At 45.2% G+C, this 23,753-nt stretch overlaps 3 protein-coding genes across 53 annotated transcripts in view; 1 reads left to right on the top strand and 2 right to left on the bottom strand.

Annotated features, from left to right (window-relative positions):
* Positions 1–6,614, bottom strand: part of SCD5 (stearoyl-CoA desaturase 5) — a 133,891-nt gene extending 127,277 nt beyond the window's left edge. Inside the window, exon 1 of the mRNA XM_025998033.2 lies at positions 6,212–6,614. Within this exon, the coding sequence (XP_025853818.2) occupies positions 6,212–6,419 (208 nt within the window). The 5' untranslated portion in view covers positions 6,420–6,614. The remainder of the gene's footprint in view (positions 1–6,211) is intronic.
* Positions 6,615–6,718: 104 nt separating this feature from the next.
* Positions 6,719–22,663, top strand: LOC140598593 (large ribosomal subunit protein eL31-like). 2 transcript variants are annotated; one of them, XM_072755832.1, is made up of 3 exons: positions 6,739–7,054; positions 7,419–7,495; positions 19,307–22,663. In XM_072755832.1, the coding sequence occupies exon 3, from the start codon at positions 19,318–19,320 to the stop codon at positions 19,693–19,695; it is 378 nt and encodes a 125-aa protein (XP_072611933.1). In that variant the 5' UTR covers positions 6,739–7,054; positions 7,419–7,495; positions 19,307–19,317; the 3' UTR covers positions 19,696–22,663. The 2 variants fall into 2 exon arrangements, with proteins under 2 accessions (XP_072611932.1, XP_072611933.1); XM_072755831.1 differs by lacking the exon at positions 7,419–7,495 and having other exon boundaries at positions 6,719–7,054.
* Positions 22,664–22,988: 325 nt separating this feature from the next.
* The window catches only part of SEC31A (SEC31 homolog A, COPII coat complex component), a 76,893-nt gene continuing 76,128 nt past the window's right edge, over positions 22,989–23,753 (bottom strand). For all 50 annotated transcript variants that reach the window (XM_025998195.2, XM_025998191.2, XM_025998193.2 and 47 more), the window contains one exon: positions 22,989–23,574. In XM_025998195.2, coding sequence (XP_025853980.1) covers positions 23,395–23,574 — 180 coding nt within the window. In that variant the 3' untranslated portion in view covers positions 22,989–23,394. The remainder of the gene's footprint in view (positions 23,575–23,753) is intronic.

Here is a 23,753-nt window from a genome sequence, read left to right as displayed (position 1 = left end):
TACTATGTTGTTTCATTTCACTCCAGATGTTATACTATTAATTATCCTCATTGTGCACTTGGGGAAGGTTAGGAGGGTGAGTGATCTGCCCAAGGCCAAACTTGGGGGGGTGGTTTTTGATCCCCGACCCTCACTCCAAAGCCCATCCTCTTAACCTCAGGGTGAAGAGACAGTACACGTCATAGCAGGGACAGGTAGACCACAGGCCTGAAACTACAGCATGTCAAAATAAACACTCGAGAATCATGTCACCCAAAGACATGGTTCTGTTTTATAAAATCTTAAAAAACCATCATGGCTGTGTTGCCTTTTGTAAATTGATCAATGATTTTCCTGGCAATTATTATCATTTTATACTATCCAAAACCTAGTTAAAAGGCAAAACCAGGGATCCCTGGGTGGCGCAGCGGTTTGGTGCCTGCCTTTGGCCCAGGGTGCGATCCTGGAGACCCGGGATCGAATCCCACGTTGGGCTTCCGGTGCATGGAGCCTGCTTCTCCCTCTGCCTGTGTCTCTGCCTCTCTCTCTCTCTCTCTGTGACTATCATAAATAAATAAAAATTAAAAAAAAAAAAAAAAAAAGATAACAGCTAGGAGGTTTTAAAAAAAAAAAAAAAAAAAGGCAAAACCAAAAATGTTACAGCAAGGTCATGATTGAACATTTAGATTTAAAGGCTGGGCCTTATATTTGAGCCACAAGTGCTCCAAGCCCCAGACAGACCATGAAGCCAGGGCTGGGTTCAAGACGTAGGCCCCCATTGTGGGAGGTAATGACAATAGACGCACTGAGTGTCTACCCCCTGGCAGGCACTCTCACACGTGCCCCAGTTCTCAAAACAACTTTCAGCTCCATGTTACTGTCTCTCTTTCACAGATGAGAAGGCCGAGGCTCACAACCTGGAAGGGGACATTGTATGAAGTTGAATCAAGTGGCAGCACCGGGATTCCAGCCCTGGTTTCTACTCAGCAGCACTGCTCATTTCAAGATCACAGTACTGTCTGCAGTGACCTTGACTGGTTTTAGAAAAAACTGAGTTAATAATGTTAACCTCAAACCTATATTTATAGTTGTTGGGACTATTAGGCTAGCAAGAGTGTACTCTGTTCTCCGGTTCTGCTGCACTCCAGCCTCAGTGAGGCATTTGGTGCTTGCCCATTTATTAAAAATGCAAGAGTTGCAACAATGGACTGGGAATTACAGGGCTTAAAGGGAAGATTCATTTTTGTTTTTTGTTTTTTTTAAGGAGTTTGAGCGTTAAAGTGTTGGTTCATTTGTTTTAAACACTACTCAAGGAGACAGGGATGGGAGGGAAAACCAAGTCAAAATTAAGACCCAAAGAGATTTAGAGAAATGAGTGAGCCGGGTTTCTACAGCAATGCTAACTGGGCTGTGCTCAAAAAACCCTAAAGAAAACACTAAAGACCAGGTGAGTTGTAAGCTAAACACAAAGATACTTATCTACAAACTAGTCACCTTTGGGAGGAAAATAGGAAAAAGGTAGAATCCAAGAGAAGGGAAGGGGTGGGGGGAGGAAGGACTAGGAGGGATTCATGTTTATTTCTCTGTGGGAACTTTGAGAAGGAACCTTTTTGTTTCCAAAGCCAAAGCAATCTTTTCCATGCAAGATAGGCAACAAAGCCAAGTTCTGTGTCAGCTTCATAGAATTTGTTGAGCTGCAGGAAGGCCTTTTTCCCTTCTACTGAAGAAAAAGAGCCAGTATCAGGACCTATAATAACGGCAGCCGATAATTACTGAACACCAACCAAGGGCTGGGTACTGTGCTGTGATTTACACATAATCTCAAATTTAGTTCTCACAACTTTCTAAGCAAGAGGTATTAATACACCCATTTTACAGGTGAGAAAGCTGAAGAGATGTTAGCTTGTCCAAGGTCATGTGGCTGACAAGTTAGAGAGCAGGGATTCGTGTTCAGATACATCTCTCTCCTGAGCCACGCTCACCCTAGAAAATCTAGAGGCAAGGCAGAAGTCTGAGGCTACATCTTCTTGGGGTTCCTCAACAATTTTAGGGGCTTGATAAAAAAAAAAAAAAAAAACCAGCACAACCCACTAAAGGCATCAAGACCAACCCAGGTCATGAAGGCAGGTAAACTCGGTGCCTGACAGGAGATAGCTCATCTTCAGTCAACTCTCAGAATTGCACAGCATCTGATTGATGGGGACGCCTGGGTGGCTCAGCGGTTGGGCGCCTGCCTTCGGCCCAGGGTGTGATCCTGGAGTCCCGGGATCAAGTCCTACCTCGGGCTCTCAGCATGGATCCCGCTTCTCCCTCTGCCTGTGTCTCTGCCTCTCTCTCTCTGTGTGTCTTATGAATAAATAAATAAAATCTTAAAAAAAAAAAAAAAAGAATCTGATTGGTGGACCAGCACTCTCCAAATCCCAGCCTCTCCTGATGCTCCCATCCCCCAGACCCCTTTGTTAACCCCTGCCTCCTCTCAGCTTTAAACCCAACCCCCTATTTGTCCCCAGGCAAGATGGAGGAAGGGAGCAGGGCAAATTACTGCTTTTCCTGCCTCATACTTCCAATGATGTCATCCCAAGAGGGGGGAAAAAAGCCATGATGTCACCATGGGACATAATTAGGGGACTCAGATGACACTTAGACTCCGGAAAAGTCCCTGACCTTTCTGAAAACCAATAGCCAGAATGCCTGGAGACAGGCGAGGCCAAGCTCACTGGAAAGGAGCCCAGGACTCTTCATACCATGACTGCTGCTACTCGCTCTTCTGTTCTACTCACTTTGGAATTCAGGGCATGGGCTAACTGTGCCTTTGGCCAAAAACTCTTCACGTAGGCACTTTTGTGAGCTCAAGCCTTCAGGTGAAGATGTTTCTTCCAGTCAGAGTTTATGTTTTTCTGTCCTTGAAGCACATAAACTCATCCCTCAGGACCTGTGGGCGCCAAGAGCATTCTGTTCTGACAGGCTGCCCACTCAGAAAAGGGCAAATACAAGGAGGGGAAACAACTTGCTCTGGCACCAAGGAGAGTCAGAAAAAGGTGGAGGGACTAGGCAGTGGAGGAAGCTGGACTGAACAACTTGATGGATCTTTCACAGGTGACATTCTACCACTCCACACATTACTCTCTATGTGCTGCACACCTAACACAGTCTCTGCTGGGCGCACTTAATTGATGCCTCTTGTTTCCAGAGCAACCTCACCTAGGGCTGAAGGGTGGCCAGCAAGGGAAGGGCTAAGCCTATGTCTTTGAGAACCTATGTCTCTAAAGTGGGGGAAGCAGCCCATTAGTGCATGAACTCAGCCCTAAAGCTAGGTAGAGGGCAGCCCCAGTGGCACAGCGGTTTAGCGCCGCCTGCAGCCCGGGGTGTGATCCTGGGGACCCTGGATCGAGTCCCACATCGGGCTCCCTGCATGGAGCCTGCTTCTCCCTCTGCCTGTGCCTCTTCCCCCCCCCTCTCTCTGTGTCTCTATGAATAAATAAATAAAATCTTTAAAAAAAAAATAAAGCTAGGTAGAACCAGTGGCAGAGGTAGTGAAACAGGGCATCCAGTGGGGGAAATTGTGTGAGTTAAGACCCCAGGGCTTCCACTGAAAATAACCTTATATATCCTAGCAATCAGCACAACCAATCTCAACTAGTCTCTGTCTCTTTCTTCCCTCACAAGAAGTCCATCGGGTGACATTCATTTGTTTAGAATGTATCGAAGTCGAAATTTTGGACTTTGAAAGGACAACAGTCACCACTGTTCTTTTCTTTTTTTCCTCTTCCTCTCTTTTCTTCCTTTCTTTTTTTCCCCCTCATGATACAATGAAGCACAGGTAGGGAGAGAATCAAGATTCAGAAAACGGAGCTGATGGAAGGTAGTTAAGAGAGAAGACTCTCCAGGGAGGTATAAGACTAGGCTTCAGCAGCATCACCCACAAAGGGAAAGCAGATTCCTGCAGTGTGTGGGCTTCTCCGGGGAAGCTGTAAGAGTCTGGGGCTGAGGGAGGTGTCCTCTGGCCAAGGTCTTTCAGAAACAAAGATTCTGTCTTCACCACAGAAAACAGCCTGGAAAGGGCAGAGCCGACTTGGCCAGCCTGGAGAAGAAGCCTTGTCCTTGTGGCTCCCGGTGGAGTGCCAGGGTCAACAGGGTTTGGGGGCTGTAGGGAGTGAAGCCTGTGAGCCCTGTGGCACTCCAGGCAAGTACAGAAATGTGGGAATGTTTTATGTGCCCACTTCTCCCTGAACTCTGGATGACCCTGCCCTATTAAGGCTAAGCCCCAATTCCCTAGAGGCAGGTGGGCTCTGAAGTCCAAAGGCACGGTCCCAGCCCAGGAAAGGGAGGTCAGAGCTCCATGGAGGCTCTGAGGCTGCAAGGGCTTCAGCTGGCATGTCTAGTTAAAGGGATGTGTCCCTGAGGCACTGGCTGAACATCTTAGAATCTAGACATTTGGAGATAAAGGAAGAAGGAAGACAGAATCAAACCAATACATAAGGGCACCTGGGTAGCTCAGGGGTTGAGCATCTATCTTTGACTCAGGTTGTGATCCCGGGTCCGGTCTGGTCCACATCCTATGTCTCTGCTTACAGTCTCTGCCTCTCTCTCTATGTCTCTCGTGAATAAATAAATAAAATCTTAAAAAAAAAAAAAAGAGATCAATCACAAAGATGATGGTGAAAAGAACCCAGAATTGAGGTGGTGCACTGAATAGGGGAGGCACAGGCAGGGGGCTGCCAAGAGCTTTTAGGGGACTTAAAAAAGGCTTCCCGGATGGGGCACCTGGCTGGCTCAGAGGAGCAGGTGACTCTTGATATTGGGGTTCTGAGTTCCAGCTCTGGAGCTGGGTGTGGAGCTCACGTGAAGGGGGAGAAATGGTGCCATGGATTCCCAAAGACTCTGGACCCTCTCACCATCCTTCAACGCCCCAGCGTCTCTCAGCTACACCCCCCTAAGAGTTATCAGGCTCTGGATGGGTTTGCTTCCAATACAGAGGGCTGTAGGGTTTCAAGGGAAGGCTGTCAAGGCAACCCCAGGGGCTCTTGATCTACCTAGGCATTTGAAGCTGGCACTTTACCAAATAAGCTCTACAGAAAGAAGTCTTATTTTCTTCCTTTTCCCGTCTGGAAGCAAAAGTAGGTTGTGTTTCTCCTGCCCCCATTCCTTGGAGATCCCCGAAAGGAGGGCTAAAAGGGCTTCTTGGGTTACCTCATCAAATTGTCAGCCCAGGATATCAGTGCCTGTGCCTTTGGTCCTGGCCACTGCCCCTCGAGGCAACTGGAACCAAAAGCGGTCCCTGGGGCCAGGGGGACCTGCCAGGTGGTTCAGGGACCAGCCGCCAGGGTGCTGTGGGGCAGGCGCTGAACCCCCGGGGCACCGGCCCTGGGGAGTGGGTGGGGGCGATGGGCCACTCCTGGGCTCCCTCCGCTGCTGCTGGGAGGGTGGTGGGAGCCACAGGTGCGGCGGCAGACGCGCTGGCCAGAGGGGCAGGGCCTGGAGGAGGCCTTTGTGCTGGTCGGAGCGGGCCGGCCAGGGCTGGGCTTGCTCGCTGCGAGACTCCGGGCGGGGCAAGCGCACCTGGACAGAGCAGGGGCAGGGGCGTGGGGGGGCAGCCGCGGGGCCGCGGGGTCGGAGGGAAACTGGCCTCTTCCACCTCCTGCATGAGAGTCCCGGCTGACTCTTTCCACCTCGCTCCGCTCCTTTTCTCATCCTCACCTCGGCCCGCGGAGGAGGCGGCGCCCCTGGGGGCGGCAGACGGGGAGCCCGCACCCCCCCGCCGCGGCCCGCACCGCCCCCGCCGCCCCCGCGACGCGCAGTTCACCCTCCGGACCCCAGGTCCCCCCCGCTCTCCAGCGCCCACGCGGCCGGACGGCGCGGGAGGCCAAGTCGCCACAGCGGCCCCGAAGGAGCGGCCGCGGCAGGTCCCGCGCGGGGCAGCAGCGAGCGCGGGGCCGGGGCCGGGGCCGGGGCAGGAGCGAGCGCGGGGCCGGGGCCGGGGCCGGGGCCGGGGCAGGAGCGAGCGCGGGGCCGGGGCCGGGGCCGGGGCCGGGGCCGGGGCCGGGGCCGGGGCCGGGGCAGGAGCGAGCGCGGGGCCGGGGCCGGGGCCGGGGCCGGGGCAGGAGCGAGCGCGGGGCCGGGGCCGGGGCCGGGGCCGGGGCAGCAGCGAGCGCGGGGCCGGGGCCGGGGCCGGGGCCGGGGCCGGGGCAGGAGCGAGCGCGGGGCCGGGGCCGGGCGCGCCGGCGGGACTCACCCCAGAGCAGAGTGAGCGGCTGGGCGGCGGGGACCAGCGCCAGGGAGTACAGGGCCGCCGAGTGGAGCAGGCTCATCAGGACCACGTTCCTCCAGACCACGCCGCGCCGCGGGCCGCCGCCGTCCCCCGGGCCTCCGACCCTCGCCCGGACCTCCTCCTTGGCGCCGCGGAGGGGGACCTGCCCCCCGTCGGCGGCCGGGCCCGGCATGGCTGGGAGAGGCGGGTCCCGGCCGGCGGAGCCCTCGGGCGCGGCGGGGCAGGCGGCCCCTCTCCGTTCTCCCCCTCCTTCGGCCGCTCAGCGAGCACTGAGGATGCAGGTCTCGGCGCCCGGCATCTGTCGCTGGCGAGCCTCCCGCGCGGCTGCAGGCCGGGCTCGGCTGCGAGGAAGGGGAGGGAGCGCCGGGGGGGGGGGGGGGGGGGGCGGGGGGCGGGGCGGGGCGGGAGCAGGAGCCGAGCGGGAGCGGAGCGGCACCGGCCCGGGGAGGGCAAGCGAGCCCTGCAGAGCTCGGCCAATCAGGATCGCCTGCGGGCTCTTAAAGAGGAAGGCGCCCTGCTGGCCTCGGCTGCCCTGCCGGCTCCCCGGCCCCTCCCGGGCGAGCCCTCCGGGCGGGCGGTGGGATGGGGCTCCCCTGACCGGGAGCTCACAGAACTTTGTCGTTTTTGTGTGCTTCTCCAGCTCCAAGAATACCTTTCCCTTTTGGAAGGTCTTTTTTTTTTTTTTTTCTTTTGAAGGCCAAGTCCACTAGTATTGGAAAATTGAAAATAACCTGTCTGGAGTCGCAACACAAGTGAAGGCCGTATCCGTATCCGAGATGAGAATGAGAAGTCCAAGGGTCTCTGCAGGTTCGTCTGGCTCCTCGGGCCGGTGGAGGGATGGAGGGATGGAGGCAGCTGCTCAACTTTTAATTAGGCAGCTGCAGCCAGGTGCACAGTAGGTGCTCAGTTCGTGCCTACCAGAGGATGCACACATGATGTATCAGCCCACAGTGCGCTGCCTGCCCACCGCGCAGCCCCAGATCTGCGCAGCTCTGCTTCCGGCCTGTTCTGGGCTAACCAACGCACTTCTGGACTATCCCCTTAGTTCTCAGTTCATGGAATATTGTAAATTCAGCACCATTGTGAATGGGGCTTTAGAAAAACCACCCAGAATGTTTCAAGGAAAATTGACCCGTGAAAAATTTGTGTGTGCGCACTCTTCTCTTTGCAGATAATTTAGAGCTGTGACGAGGGAGCCCTAATTGCACAGAAGTGCTGGGAGGGGTGAGCTGGTCCTGTCCCAAGCAGGTATGGTTGCACCTAAGGCTGGTGCAGAAGAAAAAGGCCTTAGGACTGGAAGTCAGGGGCTCTGAGTTCTAGTTCTAAGTCAATGTGACCCAGCTTTGCTCTCCAGACACAAATTTCCTTACGGGGGGAACAGAACTAATTTTTACTCTTTTCTCCCAACTTGCAAAAGTCTATGAATGTGAGTTTCAAGGAGCACCATTATGTTGACAAATAAAGCTGATGTTTGGATTACCCATTGTTAGGAATCCTTTCCAGGTTTCTGGGAAAGGGGGAAAAAATTAGAACTGACTGCATAAAAGGGCCATACATGAGTATCTTACTGTTAGCAGACCTGAACCAGTCCAATCAGCTAGATTAAAATAATGTCTGATTTAATGTGGCTGTGGAATTGGGGCCACTGAGGCACTGTTACAGTGGCATTTCAGATGGAGCTGAAATTATAGAATGAAAGGAAATTTGCCTGGTGACTAGCTGGATAAATACTGGTACTGAATAATGACTAGTGAGACAATGGAACATGGAACTAAAGGGATATCAATTTCATTAGCCTGCTCAACCTGGGCTTTATAATGAACCACTTTTTCCCTCACACCAGCCCTCTCCTTCCCATTCCTACCAGACCCACATGCTGCCTGCAGGTCTTTAGTTCAGACTGTCCTTTCTCTCACGGATGGGCTAGTTACTTGGCCAAAAATCTCTGGGTATTATAATGACTCTCCTCACACTCACTCTAACCATGCAGTCATTTATTTGGGATTTATTGGGCACCTGCTATATGCCAGGAGTAGTGAACACTGGGGATGCAAGGATGAATAAGTTTTGGTCCCTGCCCCTAAAGGAGCTCCTCACAAGGGAGGGAAGAGATTCAAACAAATGTAACTTCTTGGCTATGACTTTGGAAGGATAGGAGGGTATAGTCCATTATCAGAAAAAAAAAAATTATTATACATCAAGCATACATACCAAGAGTCCAAGGGAGACAGCAAAACAATTCTTTACTTGACCCCTGGGTACATTGTCTATTGGATAAGCTACTCTGTCTTGAATCTATCTGGAATGAATATCTTCCTCTCCTCCCTCCATTGAGTCAGACTGCATTGGCCAATCATTTCAGCAGGTTGGACTCAGGATGGAGGAGGGGATGTTTGTAGGTGTTGGGGGTGGGGGGAAGTGCTCTTTAGGTCTTTCAGACCCTGCCAACAAAAGGATAATTGAAGGAAAATGATTTTTCCAGATCTAATCTCAAAGTGAAATCTCTACAGATACAAAATATACTTTTGCTGATAGTGACTGTCCCCTGTAGCATATTATGCCATCAGGGCTACTGTCTCTTCCCATCTAAGATCTTTATAAAAGACCTTAGTATATTTTCTTAGCTTTGGTCTAGAACCCAGAAGTGAATGAGTGTTCCACTTACTCCTTAATGGGGGCAATTGGGAGAGTAAACCTTATCCTGTCAAATAAATACTTACCAAAAATGTGGTTAAGGGCCCTAATAGTAATATATACAAGATAAAGTAGAGGAACAAAGGAAGGAATGGTTACAGAGGGAGGGAGGAGGAGGGGTAATATCCGAGTAGCTTTTTTTTTAACTTGATTTTTTAAAGTTTTTTTTTTATTTGTGGTAAAATATGCATAAATCTTAACCATTTTTAAACGTTCAGTTCAATGGTGTTAACTATTAAATAATAAAATAAATATATAAATCTCCACACCTTTTTCAACTTGCAAAACTGAAACTCTATGCACATTAAACAATAATCCCCTATCTCTCTCTCCCTCTCCCTAGCCGGACAACTGTCATTGTACTTTCTATTTCCATGACTTTGACTATTCTGGATACCTGATATAAGTGGAATCATACAGTGTTTGTCTTTTTGTATGACTGGCTTATTTCACTTAGCACAATGTCTTCAAGGTTCATCCATGTTGTATTATGTGTCAGAATTTCCTTCCTGGGATGCCTGGGTGGCTCAGTGGATGAGCGTCTGCCTTTGGCTCAGGGCGTGATCCTGGGATCCGGGATCGAGTCCCACATTGGGCTCCTTGTGCGGAGCCTGCTTCTCCCTCTGCCTGTGTCTCTGCCTCTCCCTGTGCCTCTCATAAATAAATAAAATCCTTTAAAAAAAAAAAAAAAAAGAATGTCCTTCCTTTTCAAGGCCAAATAATATCCCATTGTATGTATTGCTACATTTTGCTTACCTATTAATCCTACAATGGACATTTGGGTCCCTTCCATCTTTTAGCTATTATGACTAATGCTACTATGAATATAGGGATACAATTATTTGAAACTCTGCTTTCAATGCTTTTGGGTCTATACCCAGAAGTAGTATTGATGGATTTATGGTAATTTTATTTTTAATTTTTTGGGGGAACTCCTTCCCATAGCAGGAGCAACACCATTTACCTTCCCACCAACAGTGTGCGAGAGTTTAATTTTCTCCACATCCTCGCTAACGCTTGTTATTTTTGTTGGGGTTTTTTGTTTTGTTTTTTGGATTTTTTTTTTTTTTTTTTTTTTTTTTTTTTTAGATTACAGCCATCGTAATTGATGTGAGGTGATATCATATTGTGGTTTTTATTTGCATTTCCGTAATAGTTAGTGATACTGAGCATCTTTTCATGGTCTTGTTGGCTGTTTGTATGTCATTGTTAGAGAAGCATCTATTTTAGCCCTTTTCCCATTTTTTAAAATTATTTTTAAAAAGATTTTATTTATTATTTATTTCAGAGAGAGAGAGCACACAAGCAGGAGGAGGGAGGGGGAGAAGCAGACCCCACCCCCACTGAGTGGGGAGCCTATCTGGGGCTCACTCCCAGAATCCGGAGATCATGACCTGAGCCAAAGGCAGACGCTCACCCTACTAAACCACCCAGGTGCCCCCCTTTTCCCATTTGTTGTCATTGTTCAGTTATAAGAGTTCTTTATGTACTCTGGATATTAACCTCTTATATAGATAAATTGTTTGGAAATATTTTCTCCCATTCCAAAGGTTGCCTTTTTACTGTTGTTTGTGCCCTTTGATGCATAGAAGTTTTAAATTTTGATGTAGTCCAATTTACTCATTTTTACTTTTGTTACCTGTGTTCTTGGTATTCTATCTAAGAAATCATTGTGAAATCCAGTACCATGAAAATTTTCTCATTTTCTTCAAAGACTTTTTTAGTTTTAATTCTTATGTTTAGATCTTTGATCCATTTGGAGTTCATCTTTAGATCTAGTGTAAGATGGGGGTTTAACTTCATTCTTTTGCCTGTAGATATTCAGTTTTCCAAACACCATTTGTTGAAGAGACTCTCCTTTCTCTATTGAATGGTTTTGGAGAGCATTTGACCATATACTTGAGGGTTTATTTCTGGATTTTATCTTCTATTCCATTGGTCTGTATGTCTGTCTTTATGCCAGTGCCACATTGTTTTGATTGCTGTAGCTTTGTGATACATTCTGAAATCAAGAAGTATAAGACCGCCAACTTTGTTCTTTTTTAAGATTATTTTGGCCATTCGGGATCCATTGAGATTCCATATGAATTTAGGATAGATTTTTCTATTTCTGCAAAAAATTTTCATTGGGATTTTGATAGAGATTGCCATACATCTGAAGATCACTTTGGCTAGTATTGACATCTTAACAATATTAAGTCTCCAGTCCATAAACGTGAGATGTCTTCCTATGTGTCTTCTTTATTTTTTCTCAGCAACATTTGTAGTTTTCAGTGTACAAGTCTTTTGTCTCCTTGATTAAATTTGTCAAGTGAGGACTTCCAAGGAAGCTATCTAATAGAAATATAATGCACATCACAAATTTAAGCCACGTGTATAAATTTAAATTTTCTAGTAGCCACATTGAAAAAGTAGAGAATAAATTTTGATAGTTTCTTTAACCCAATCTATCCAAAATATTATCTTCTCAATGTGTGATCAATATAAAATTATTAAAAATTCTATACTTTTTTTTTCCCACACTGTATCTTCAAAATCAGTTGTTTACATAGTTATAGCAAAGCACATCTTAAAATTCAGGTTAGCCCTATAGCAAGTGCTTAATAGCCCCTTGTGGCTCCTGGCTACCATATTGGAGAGCACAGTTTTGAAGGATGTGTAGTTTATTAGATAAATAAATGGCAGAGGACATTCCAGCAGAGAAAGTAGTGCAAGCAAAAGCTGTTGCATTTGGCATTTAGGGAGGTATCTGGAATATCTAAAGTGAAAGTAGGGAAACAGTGGGAGATGAAGCTGAAATGTCATGTAGTGGGCAGCACATGAAGGTAGGTGGGTCTCATGAATGTCATGCAGAAAGAGCTATGTGGTAGGTGAGGGGAGCCATGGAAAGGCTTTATGCAGCATAATAAGCTAATCAAATTTGTATGACAGAAAGACCACTCTAGAGGAGGTATAGAAAATGACTGGATTGGAGGTAGAGAGAGAAAAGACTGAAGGCAAGAGGACCGGTTAGGGCACTATTTAAAGAGTCTGATCAAGTGAAGAAGAGGGTCAGAAGTAAGGCAAAGTCACAGATTCTGGAGAAGAGGGATAAATCCAAAGAAACTAAAAGAAGAACCAACAGGACTTCATGTTTGATTGAACATGAAAGAGGAAGAAAAAGGAATAGAGGATTCTTTTTGGCTCTCTGGATTTGGTATTCAAGTGAAAGTGTCACTTACTGGGATACTAAATCTGTGCTTATTAGCATCTTTGTAAAATGGGGATAATAATACCTACTTTATAGTATTTTTGTGGCAACTAAAGGTTAGCACAGAGTCTGGCATGTAGTAAAGAGCCCATAAATATTAATCATTATTGTCACCATAATCATTCTAATCATCATTTTGGAGACTGGGACCAAAGAAACAAGAGCAAGTTAAAAAAAGAAAAAGAAGTTTTGCTTTATCAGACATCCAAGTAGATGTGTTCAGATCTAGGCTGGAAGAGAATTTAGTCATAGTTCAATAGTAAAATACATGGCAATAGAAGTAGTTGCCCTGGAAGGTAGAAAAAGTCTGGGTGGAATTCTTGTGAACTACTACTATTCATGAGAATGGTAAAGAAAGAGAAGCCCCTGGTGTAGACTGAGAAGACGAAAAAGGTAGGAGAATCAGCAAAATGTGGGAGAGGATTCACAAAATTGAATGTTACAGAAATGCTATCAAGGAGGGAAAATGAGGAGCTCACTACATACAAAGATCATTGCTGACCTTTGCCAAGGCCTTTTCAGTGAGTTATAGGAACAGACTTTACACAGAAATTTAAGAATAAGGAGGAGGAGACAAGCATAGCATATATATGTAAATCATGTTTTCAAGAAGCTTGGCAGTGAGGAAGGATGGAGAAGCAAAACTGAGTGTGTGTCTAAGGGTTCAGATAAGAGGAATATCAGCACAGTTGTTGGCTAGTGGAAAGATCATGAAAGGTCAAAGGTAAAAACAGGAGGAAGAGGATGCTTGATGGAGCTAGTTTTCTAGGGTTAGGGAGGGGGTTAGGTAAGATAGGATCAGGTGATCAGATGGTTGCATTTTGAACAGAGGAACAGCTTGTTCTTAGAGACTGGAAGGAAATGAGACTGAGGGCAGATAGAGCTTCTGGAGTCAGTAAAGTGAGGGAGGGTGCCACGATAGCCTGTTTCTTTTGCAGGGTGTTGGGCTGGCTGAGAGACAGGGGCACCCAAAATGGTGGACATCTCAAATTGGGCCAAAATGGCTGATCTTCCCGCCAAAGCAGCCATGACCACCACATCATCTCTAGTAAATCAAAGCCTAGACAGGAAACCAAAACTTTCCATCCAGGACTTTCCAGCCAGGGACCACCTCCCATCGTCTGTACTATCCCCACCCCCAGCCAATCACCTAGGGACACGGTGTTAGGCAAGGGACCCACCCGGATCCAGACCGGAACCAATAAGGCTTAAAAACCCCCACACTCCCCAACTCCGGTGCAACTTCCCTGACTGGGCCACCTCTCCGAGTCACGAACCTCGCCCAGGAGTGCTCCCCATTGAAAGCACTCTTGAACCTATTGCCTGGCTCTGCTGTTTTTTTTTAATTTCTCCCCATTCATTTTGGAAAAAACCTAACACAGGGTAGGTCAGGTCATCTGTGGTGTAAGCAGAGTAGGAATTTGGTAGAGAGCTGGAAAAAGTGATGAAGGCTTCCAAGAGCTGTTGAGCAGAACGAAAGGGGAAGCTGACCAAGGACCCTTTAAAAGTTGTTGAGCCAAATTAAGGGCCCAACTCAGAATGGGTGCTCCAATCTTATAATGGCTTCAGTCTGCACAGCTACAGTTACACAGCCTCATTCAGCAGTCTGATGCAATATCCAAATTGAAGTAGGGATAGGGATTTGATAGGAGGACAGGAGAGCCAGGTAATCAAGGTGTTGGTGAGAGAAGTTTGTGCAGAGCCCAGGCTGGGGAAAGGAGATGTGATCAGAAGGAAGCTAAATCAAAGGCACCAATATTTTGAAAAAAGTTGATGAGCAGATTTCTTTGTTAGGGAATGAGAATAAAGTTACTAATGGTCAATGTGCTCCAAGAGTAAAATTTGGGACTTAAGATCTCTAGTGGTAGAAGAGTTTCCAATGATCCACTCCAAGGTGAGGCTACAGGATTATAATAGGAGTGGCTGTTTTTTTTTTTTTTTAAGATTTTATTTATTCATGAGAGACAGAGAGAGAGAGAGAGAGAGAGAGAGAGAGAGGCAGAGACTTAGGCAGAGGGAGAAGCAGGCTCCACGCAGGGAGCCCGATGTGGGACTCAATCCCAGGTCTCCAGGATCATGCCCTGATCTGAAAGCAGGCGCTTAACCGCTGAGCTTTCCAGGCATCCCAGGAGTGGCTGTTTTGGAGATGAGAAGGTTAAAGGAACACTGGTGCTGAGGAGGTTGAGATCTACTGGACAAGACCTTCCCAAGAGTTTGAAATCACACATGACAGGTGTCCAAATTTAGCTGAAGAAGACTGTGAGCCAGGTGCCCAATGGTTTGAGGGGAGGCTTCCTTCACAGGCCAAGTAACAGCTCTCAATTGTCAAGATCATGTGGGTATTTCATTATTTTTTAATCACGCTGGAGAGATGGACTTGCTGCAGTTATAAAACCTGCCTGATCTAGAAGCCAGGGTGCATTTGAAGGGTCCAGACTGGGAAAAGAAGCATAACTGGGTAGGTTGGAGGGATTCAGACCTTCAAAGAACAAATTGTAGCTGCAGCAGGGAACTGTGAAATAAAATCACCTGCTCTATCAGAGGTAATCATTTAAGGCAACTCCCTTGGCACCAGGAAGGGCTACATCTGAAGTTCTTGTGGAATTAAACAAGGAGGCAGGGGACGCTGCCTTTTGGATGAGATCCATGGACAACAACTTCAAATGTAAACAATCTTTGTGCACCTCGGGGTGAAAAAAACACTCATAGGCTTTAGGTTAATTTCAGAGTAGCATAAAGTTGGGAAGTTAGCATCCAAGATTACTAGATTGGTTTTGAGAGGCAGTAACACTATGGGCTTAATAGAAAATTAGTCTTCTCAGCTTCTTCTAGTCACAGAAGGGTCGGTCCCTTTTTCTGTATTAAATGGATTGGAAACATTTCTCATTGAGATTTTATAGCAGTGGATGAGAGGGGAACTTGTTGCTGTAAAATGAATGATTCTATTGCTTTGGATGTGAAGAGAGTGGGGAGTATTTTTTTTTTTTAACAAAAGCCTAGCTTTATTACTTAAAACTTCCCACATTTCCTGACCACCCTTAATAAAGTGCTACAATTTGGCAGCAGGAAACCAGGCATGGGAGATGGCCAGATTTAAAGGCCTTTACTTCCTAATTTTTAGTTGAGTGTCTACTTGATAAAAAATGCACTGGAATACTGAAACCAATCAAAACCTGTCTCATCTGCTGCCCTTGGCATCTTTCCGAGTCATCTTCAGTTTGAATCTCATAACATTCTTTCATTCAATATCTATTTATTGAGCCTCTTCTAGAAGCCAAGCATAAGCTCAGCTGCATGGACAGAGGAGTATATGGCTATGCTTCTGGTCCAGTAGGGAAGCCAGATAGCAATCAAATACTCACTATAAGAAGACCACAACACAAACTCTAACAGATGCTATGGAGGGATCACTGATCATCTTTTAATGACCCGGTTATGGCAAGGTAACATTTGTGAATACCTACACTACATTCCCCTTTGATCAACGCATGGCTGAAACCAAGGTGCACAAACCAAAGCAAACCCCCCCCCCATGTCTCTCTCTCCCCCTGCTGTGAAATCCCAGCTCTCTGAAATAAATGAATAATCCTTATTATTGTGACAGAAGAAAGACAGTATTGACAAGGTTTTCACCCACATCTCTTCCAGCTCTCCAGTTCCCCTTCACCCACAAACATCTGCCCCATTTTCTTTTAGGATCCTTATTTTGGTTTCCAAGGGCAGATAAACGTAGAGAAGTTCTTATTTACTTCTCAGTATTAGCAGCGTGATTGTTTCTGTTTCAATGACCTCTTTCTCTCCCTGCTGTGTCAATTACCACAGGCTGCTCTTAAAAGGCAAAGGCCCCTGTTGTTCTCAGGCGGGAAGGGGGCATTTGTAAATAGAGTTCAGGAATGTCAAAAGGGTGACCCAGATTTGCAGCACCAGAGAAAAAACTAGTTCATTGTTGAGTATCTATCGTATGTAATCAAATGTGGCCTATTCTTGATGTGGGGAACAGGTGTGTAGAAGGGTTAATTTCATGGTAATATAGATCATTACAGAGGGGGAACTCACTACTTAAGGACCTCAAGGCCAAGCAAATGTATTTATTCCAAGTCCTCAAATTAGAAACTTTTTTTTTTTTATTGCTTGCGTACTTATTTCCAACCAAGGAAAGTGCTGCATTGATTTTTCTTCAAATTAGCAGTGAAATTAATTCTACAAAAGGAAAAAAAGGTATTCAAATATAAATAGGCCTGAGCTCTGTCATCTTTCTTCAAAGCTTTGGTGCTTATCCAAATTTGCTTTCCATTCCCTTTAAGGGAAAATACAAAGTTAATATACAAAGATGCTGTAGGAAAGATAGATGGAAAACAAACTTCCAGAGCTGGAAGTGAAATTAGAGATCATCTAGTCCTACCTCTCATTTTACAAATGGGAGGCAGAAGTGGTGGCATTTGACTGACAGTAAGTGGCAGAGAAGACACTGAAACTGTTTTTTGACTCTCAGACAGGTGCTCTTCTACACTATCCCCTATGCAACTTTTTACTGTGACCATCCAGGGTTTCCCTCCAGTAGGTAAAGGTTGTTTTGGTCTACTCTCTCCCTGCTTTTCTCTAAATTGCACCCTTTCCTTTGGGAAACTGTCCCATGGGGTTCTGGTGGGAGCTTCAAATCACTGTGCTCATCCTATATGTGGGCCAGCCAGTTCTGGTATCCTATCTCTCTGGGCACAGAACTCAATTAGGTAGTGAGCATGAGACCCAGGAGGGAGCAACTGGAGTTGTCTTTGTGATCAGTTTTAGGGTACTGTGAGAGGTTTCCTCTCCCCTTGGTATATCACAAGCCATGGAGATGTAGGCTTTGGGCTGCCAGGCGCCCTTTTCCCTAGCACATAGAGAACCTGCTTTAAAAAAGCCAACACGCAATGCTCAGTAACTTTATCCACTTATTATAAACATATTCCTTGTTTGTGGGAAATGCCAGGTCTCTGCAGACTAATAGGAGGGAAAAGAGCAAGGGATCCTAGGTGGCGCAGAGGTTTGGCACCTGCCTTTGGCCCAGGGCGCGATCCTGGAGACCCGGGATCAAGTCCCACATCGGGCTCCCGGTGCGTGGAGCCTGCTTCTCCCTCTGCCTGTGTCTCTGCCTCTCTCTCTCTCTCTCTGTGACTATCATAAATAAATAAAAATTAAAAAAAAAAAAGAAAAGAGCGAAATTGGAAAGCAGAACTCATTTTTGTTGCAGCAGCAGTTATTTTGAATAAAATGTGGTTTTGTGGAAACAATATGCTTACTAGGCTGAGGTCTGGGGTTGAATTCAGATTCTACTGCTTACCAGTTGCACCAGGAAAGCTGAGGTCCCTTCAAGGTGTTCAAGCAGCACCTCTCAGTAGAGGACTCTGTGGACTTGATCTCTCCTGAAGACTCCTTCGGGCAAAAAAGGTGGTCAGGAAGGTTATCAGTTACTTGGAAATACAGTCAGAGGGACAAGAAGTTAAAGTGAACTTTGGTCACTTTTAGGGGATGGTTGCTTTCCTTCTACACTACTGAAGTCTGTTTTGATATTCCATTCCACCACACATTCTAGTCCTCCTAGAGTGTGGGGTTCCTTTACTGAGCGAAGTACAAGATGAAATGATTTCTTATCGTTAACCAAATCATACTTGTTGGCCAGCCTTAATGGTTTCCTTGAATTACTACCCTTTTACTTACCAGAAAAAACAGTCTAGAACTTTCCTCTTCTAATAAAATTTGAATCCATTCTGTTCCTATAGTAAACTCCCAGCTGGTTCATTTTTACGTCGCCTGCCTGGAAATGTTTGGACATCAAGTTTTCCTACTGAACTGTATGAAGCCTGTTATAAATACCTACTGAAGTAAAGAAACCAAGTTAATGGGGCGCCTGGGTGGCTCAGTAGGTTAAGCATCTGCCTTTGGCTCAGGTCATGATCCTAGAGTCTTAGAATCAAGCCCCATGTGGGGCTCTTTGCTCAGTGGGGAGTCTGCTTCTCCCTCTGCTTCTGCCCCTCCTCCTACTCCTTCTCTCTCTCTCTTTCAAATAAATAAATAAATATTTTAAAAAACAACAAACAAGTTAATAACAGCACTAAAGTGCTACTCTCTAGAGCTGAGAAGTGAGAATACCTTTAAAGGTATAAAAGAGGGATCCCTGGGTGGCTCAGTGGTTTGGCGCCTGCCTTTGGCACAGCGTGTGATCCTGGAGTCCCGGGATCGAGTCCCATGTTGGGCTCCCGGCATGGAGCCTGCTTCTCCCTCTGCCTGTGTCTCTGCCTCTCTCTCTCTATGTCTATCATGAATAAATAAATAAAATCTTAAAAAAAAAAAAAGGTATAAAAGAGATAAAGGAAGATGTTTGAGACAAAAATTTCATTAGGATTTACTTCATATACACTAAAATTCCAACAAACTCTTGTATTTTTTTGAAGTAGAAAGTTTCCTGTACTTCGCAAGGCTTCTGAAGCCATCCCTGCTCTGACCCCACATTTGCACAACATGAACCCACTAATTCACAAAAGGTGGTTTTAGAAAGGTCATGGACTGGGATATTACAAGGCACAGCAATAAAAGCAGGAACAGGCCTACCTGATGAACAATAGCCTTACAGGTCTATGGAATGTCAGGCAAAAATCGAATTCAAATTCAACAGGGAGTGCATCTCCATTAAAACAAAGACTTCAGACATTACTGGGTAATGATGATTATACAAAGTCATTCTAGGTGTTTCAGACTAACAACATTGCTTGCTAAATAAATACGTTAGCAGATCTCTGGAAACATGAGTCCAGAATGCAAAAAACATGTAACATAGTTATACCAAAGTCTATTTTCGGGGTGCCTGAGTGGCTCAGTTGGTTGGGCATCTGACTCTTGATTTCAGTTCAGATCATAATCTCAGGGTGTGAGGTCTGACTCAGGCCCCATGTTTGGCTCCTGCTCAGCAGGGAAATCTGCTGGAAATTCTTTCTCTTTCCCTCTGCCCCTCCCCCTATGAATGTGCACACTCTCTCTCAAATAAAAAAGTCTATTTCCTTTTGCTGGATTTTATTAGCTTTTTTCAAGATATACACCAAACACGTTAAAACTCACACATCACTTTCCTTTCCAACTAGGGCCCGGCAGAATGGCTCCCGCAAAGAAGGGTGGCGAGAAGAAGAAGGGCCGTTCTGCCATCAACGAGGTAGTGACCAAAGAATACACCATCAACATTCACAAACGTATCCATGGAGTGGGTTTCAAGAAGCGTGCCCCTCGGGCACTCAAAGAGATCTGGAAATTTGCCATGAAGGAGATGGGAACTCCAGATGTGCGCATTGACACCAGGCTCAACAAAGCTGTCTGGGCCAAAGGAATAAGGAATGTTCCATACTGTATCCATGTGTGGTTGTACAGAAAACGTAATGAGGATGAAGATTCACCAAACAAGCTCTACACGCTGGTTACCTACGTACCTGTCACCACTTTCAAAAATCTACAGACTGTTAATATGGATGAGAACTAATCGCTGATTGTCAAATAAAGGTATAAAACTTTCAAAAAAACAAACAACAAAAACAAAAAACCCCAAAAAACCTCACACATCCCATTCCTCTGTGAAGAGGTAAAAAAGCAAACAGCTGGCAATGAAGAAATGGTACAATTTGACTCCCACGAGGCTTAGATGCACCTGTGCAACCTGGGCCCAAGGGACTGGTACAGTTACAAAGCACCAATGCTATAGAAATGTAGATGAAACAAGTAGTGTACCAGAAAAAGTGGAAATATAGGGCTAATGTGACTGCTTTTTCTTTGTAATCTAGTTTAGTTGAAAGATTTGGCTTTTTTTTTTTTTTTTTTTTTATGATAGTCACAGAGAGAGAGAGAGAGGCAGAGACATAGGCAGAGGGAGAAGCAGGCTCCATGCACCGGGAGCCCGATGTGGGATTCGATCCCGGGTCTCCAGGATCGCGCCCTGGGCCAAAGGCAGGCGCCGAACTGCTGCGCCACCCAGGGATCCCCTTTTTTTTTTTAAGATTTTATTTATTAATGAGAGATAGAGAGAGAGGCAGAGAGGCAGAGACACAGGCAGAGGGAGAAGCAGGCTCCATGCAGGGAGCCCGATGTGGGACTCGATCCCGGGACCCCAGGATCACGCCCTGGGCCGAAGGTGGTGCTAAACCACTGGGCCACTGGGGCTGCCCAGATTTGGCATATTTATCTGTAAGACTAAATAGTTAAGATTTTCTGTGCATAGATAGTCCCTCTTGTTGAGATGCTACCTGTGACATCCTCAGCATTTGGTGAACACCCACAGATCTGTCAGTGGTTCCATTGGGAATGCTGCCATTATAGAGGTGGAACAGAATCAAGAGCGGCGCATGCATACTTATGTATGTATGCATACACTACTTGCTGAATCTTCAGGACAGTTCCAAATGATGTCTCCACCAGCAGAAGAGTCAACAGTTGACCTTGCAGTCACTCTTGGGTGAACCCAAATCTGGCTCAGGAGACAAATAGTTATCAAGAAAAGTGTTAACCAGTTACCATCCCTCCCTTTGCCTTCTAGGTGGGTGTTAATCAGGGTACATCTGGTTGCCAGGAACTCTACTGTATCTTTCTGTCCTCCTGGGTACATGGGAGTTTTCTGAATCCAAAGGAATATATAGGCTCATTGGGCTCTCAGTCAAGTTTAAAGCAGTTGTTCTCAACTTTTTCCTGCTGCCACGCTATTCAAATGCACAACTACCTCTATCAGCTATGTTTCCCATTACATACAGATTCTCCAATGGGGCCTAAGAATATATCCATCCCACTCAGCACAAAGGGCCGCATGAAGAAGAATGGAGAAGAGCAGGTGCGATATAGAAATGCATCTCCCAGAGATCTGATACACCTCCTGGCTGACACCCAGGTCCACCTATCAGGTTTCCTCTCACCCCTTTCTTTGTTTCAAAATTCAGTAGGTTAAAGAAATAAAAAGCACCCAACAAAGGGCAAAACTGAACAAATTTGGGATTCAGAAAGAATGACTCATCACTATGCATGAAGTAATGGCAAGGGTACAGCTATAATCTTCCCAAACTAAAGAACAATCCACTACAACTTTGTGTAAGACTAACTTTATACAGAGGTGCCTGAATTATCCAGGTATACAATGCAATGTCTTTGGAATTGAAAACATTAAAAACAGGCTCATTTACAAAATCAAGTTGAAAATTTTTCTCTAGAACACAAAAACTTTTTTTTTTAAATTTTTATTTATGATAGTCACAGAGAGAGAGAGAGGCAGAGACATAGGCAGAGGGAGAAACAGGCTCCATGCACCAGGAGCCCGACGTGGGATTCGATCCCGGGTCTCCAGGATCACGCCCTGGGCCAAAGGCAGGCGCCAAACCTCTGCACCACCAGGGATCCCCACAAAAACTTTTTAAAAGTTGTTCTGCTTTTCTTCATGAAAACAAGCTACACTCTTTCCATAATCTCCTTTTATCTTCATACTTCAGAGACAACACAATATTTTAGGTTCAGCTCGTCTTACCACCGTCCATTTATGTGGAATTTCTCAAGGTTACAAGCCATGTTGAAAAATGTCTCCACAGTAGGGAGAAAAAAATATCACAATGCTGTATTGAAAAAGGAAAGATAATGGCTGCTTAGATGTCAGTGACAAATTGTTTTTTACACTCATACTTGTAAAATCTTTGGAGTTGGCCAGGGCTCTACTGCCACCTACTCTTGTTTCTCATCTTTTGGGAATTTGTTCTTTTTGTAAAATGCTGCCAATTATGCCATTATCATTTCAGGGTAAACATAACACAAATTCTAACTATAAGGGCAATAGATGAAAAAAATTACAAGAGGCTAGCCTGCTGTTCTGATGGAGTCTTGGGCTGACCCCATAGTTGAGGGTTAGCTGTAGAAGACCAAGCTGCCACTTTAGTCAGTGAGTCACAGAACTAAGACTACTATATACTCCCAGGAGACAGAAGGCAGGGTGCTGAGAGATCACCCCAGTCCTGAGGTTCCAATGTTTACACACGCTATCAAGGTCCACCTTTTTTTAGTTATAAAACTATTCTGAGCTAAACGCTGAGTGATTAATTTTTAAAAGAGAGGTTGTATTTGGTAAGTGGGGAATCCCAGCAAAACAAAGTGAGAGGTTCTTGAAAATTACTTCACCCAGAATGTACAAAACCTGAGGAACACTCTTACTCACTACTCTTACTCCTTGAAACAGCAACTCTATCTCCATGGTAGTCAGAATGTTTATTTTCTAGTTTTCCAACCTACTTAGGTAGAATTACATAATGTAACAATGAAGAATTATTAGTATCTAATTCTCAAGACTTTATGGGGACCATTATCTTTTGTTTACCATACTGTTAAGACAAATTATAAAAAAATCACTTGACAGAAAAACTGCCTGAAAAATATCTGCCTTTGATTCAGGAGGTGACAGAAATTAAAGTTTTCCTTCTAAACTTAAACCCCAGGGCTCTGTGTGACTTTTAAAAAAATGGATGAACAAATTCCAAATATAAAATGGAGATAATTTAATCTTAAAACTCAAGCAGAATATTGAAAACATTAATAGAAAAAAGTCCAATGTATTCCACAGAACAAAAAAATCAGTCTTTTCCAATGGATATTTAAAGCTAGTGATCCCACTCTTCATTAATCTTTGCTAAAATCTATGTAAACCTCTAGATTTAGTTATTTGTTCAGAACCGGAGTGAAGCCAAAGACACAAAAAATAGGGATTAAACTAAACTGTGAGCAGTTGTTTAAAAAAAAGACTACGTACACATAAAATAGGATTACATACTTTAATCTGATTGACATGGAGGAAGTAGGGAGGACACGAAAGAAACTTAGGTTTTAGCTCTGTTTTATGCATAACCAGATGCTCCTTTTCCAAAAAGTATACTGAGGTTTTAAAAACCACATTTTATCAGAATACTTCAGGAAAACACACTATGTGTAATCCAGGAAATACACTATTTGCAGAATATGAAAATCATCATGAGCAATAAAAGATTAAAACAAAAGAAAGCACCTGGGTTTTGAGCAGTTCTAAAATAAGTATTATCTGCAGAAACAGTGTAAATGCTCTTGACTGGCTGCTATGGAAACATGCTAATGAGGATTGGTCCATATCTTAACATTTTTTAAAATGTTTCTTTGGAAAAATGGCTGGGCTGGGAGTAAAGATGTCCTTTTAGACACCCAGCTTATTGGCCTGGGTGAGAACGACTTTGAGAACTGGCATGAAAGCTGAGGTCTCACTGAAGTTGCTGGTGCTAACGATGTGGGTATGGATAGTCAATCCTTCTGAGTAGTTTCGCGATTCAATGCTTCTCGCAATGCTGTGTAGACCATTGATGATTGTGGGTGAAAGCTGAAATAAAGGTAGAATCAAGAGGAAAAATTAGTAGATAAGGAATAATGTCCCATAAGCCCTTATATTTAAAAGGAGATTGAAACAAATATAAAAAAGCAAATAAACCATTTAGCTTTTCTAGAAATAGTTTCTTGGACCAAGCAACTCTTTAAGTTATAAGGTAGAACCATGACAAA

The sequence above is a fragment of the Vulpes vulpes genome, chromosome 4 (genome assembly GCF_048418805.1).
Source record: "Vulpes vulpes isolate BD-2025 chromosome 4, VulVul3, whole genome shotgun sequence".
Lineage (NCBI taxonomy): Eukaryota > Metazoa > Chordata > Mammalia > Carnivora > Canidae > Vulpes > Vulpes vulpes.
This window is presented reverse-complemented; position numbering and strand designations above follow the sequence as displayed.

Coding starts and splice junctions, on each gene's coding strand:
- LOC140598593 (XM_072755831.1), top strand. CDS start 7,024: ATGAGAATGAGAAGTCCAAGGGTCTCTGCAG. Junction 7,055..19,306: donor AAGTCCAAGGGTCTCTGCAG/GTTCGTCTGGCT, acceptor CTTTCCAACTAG/GGCCCGGCAGAATGGCTCCC.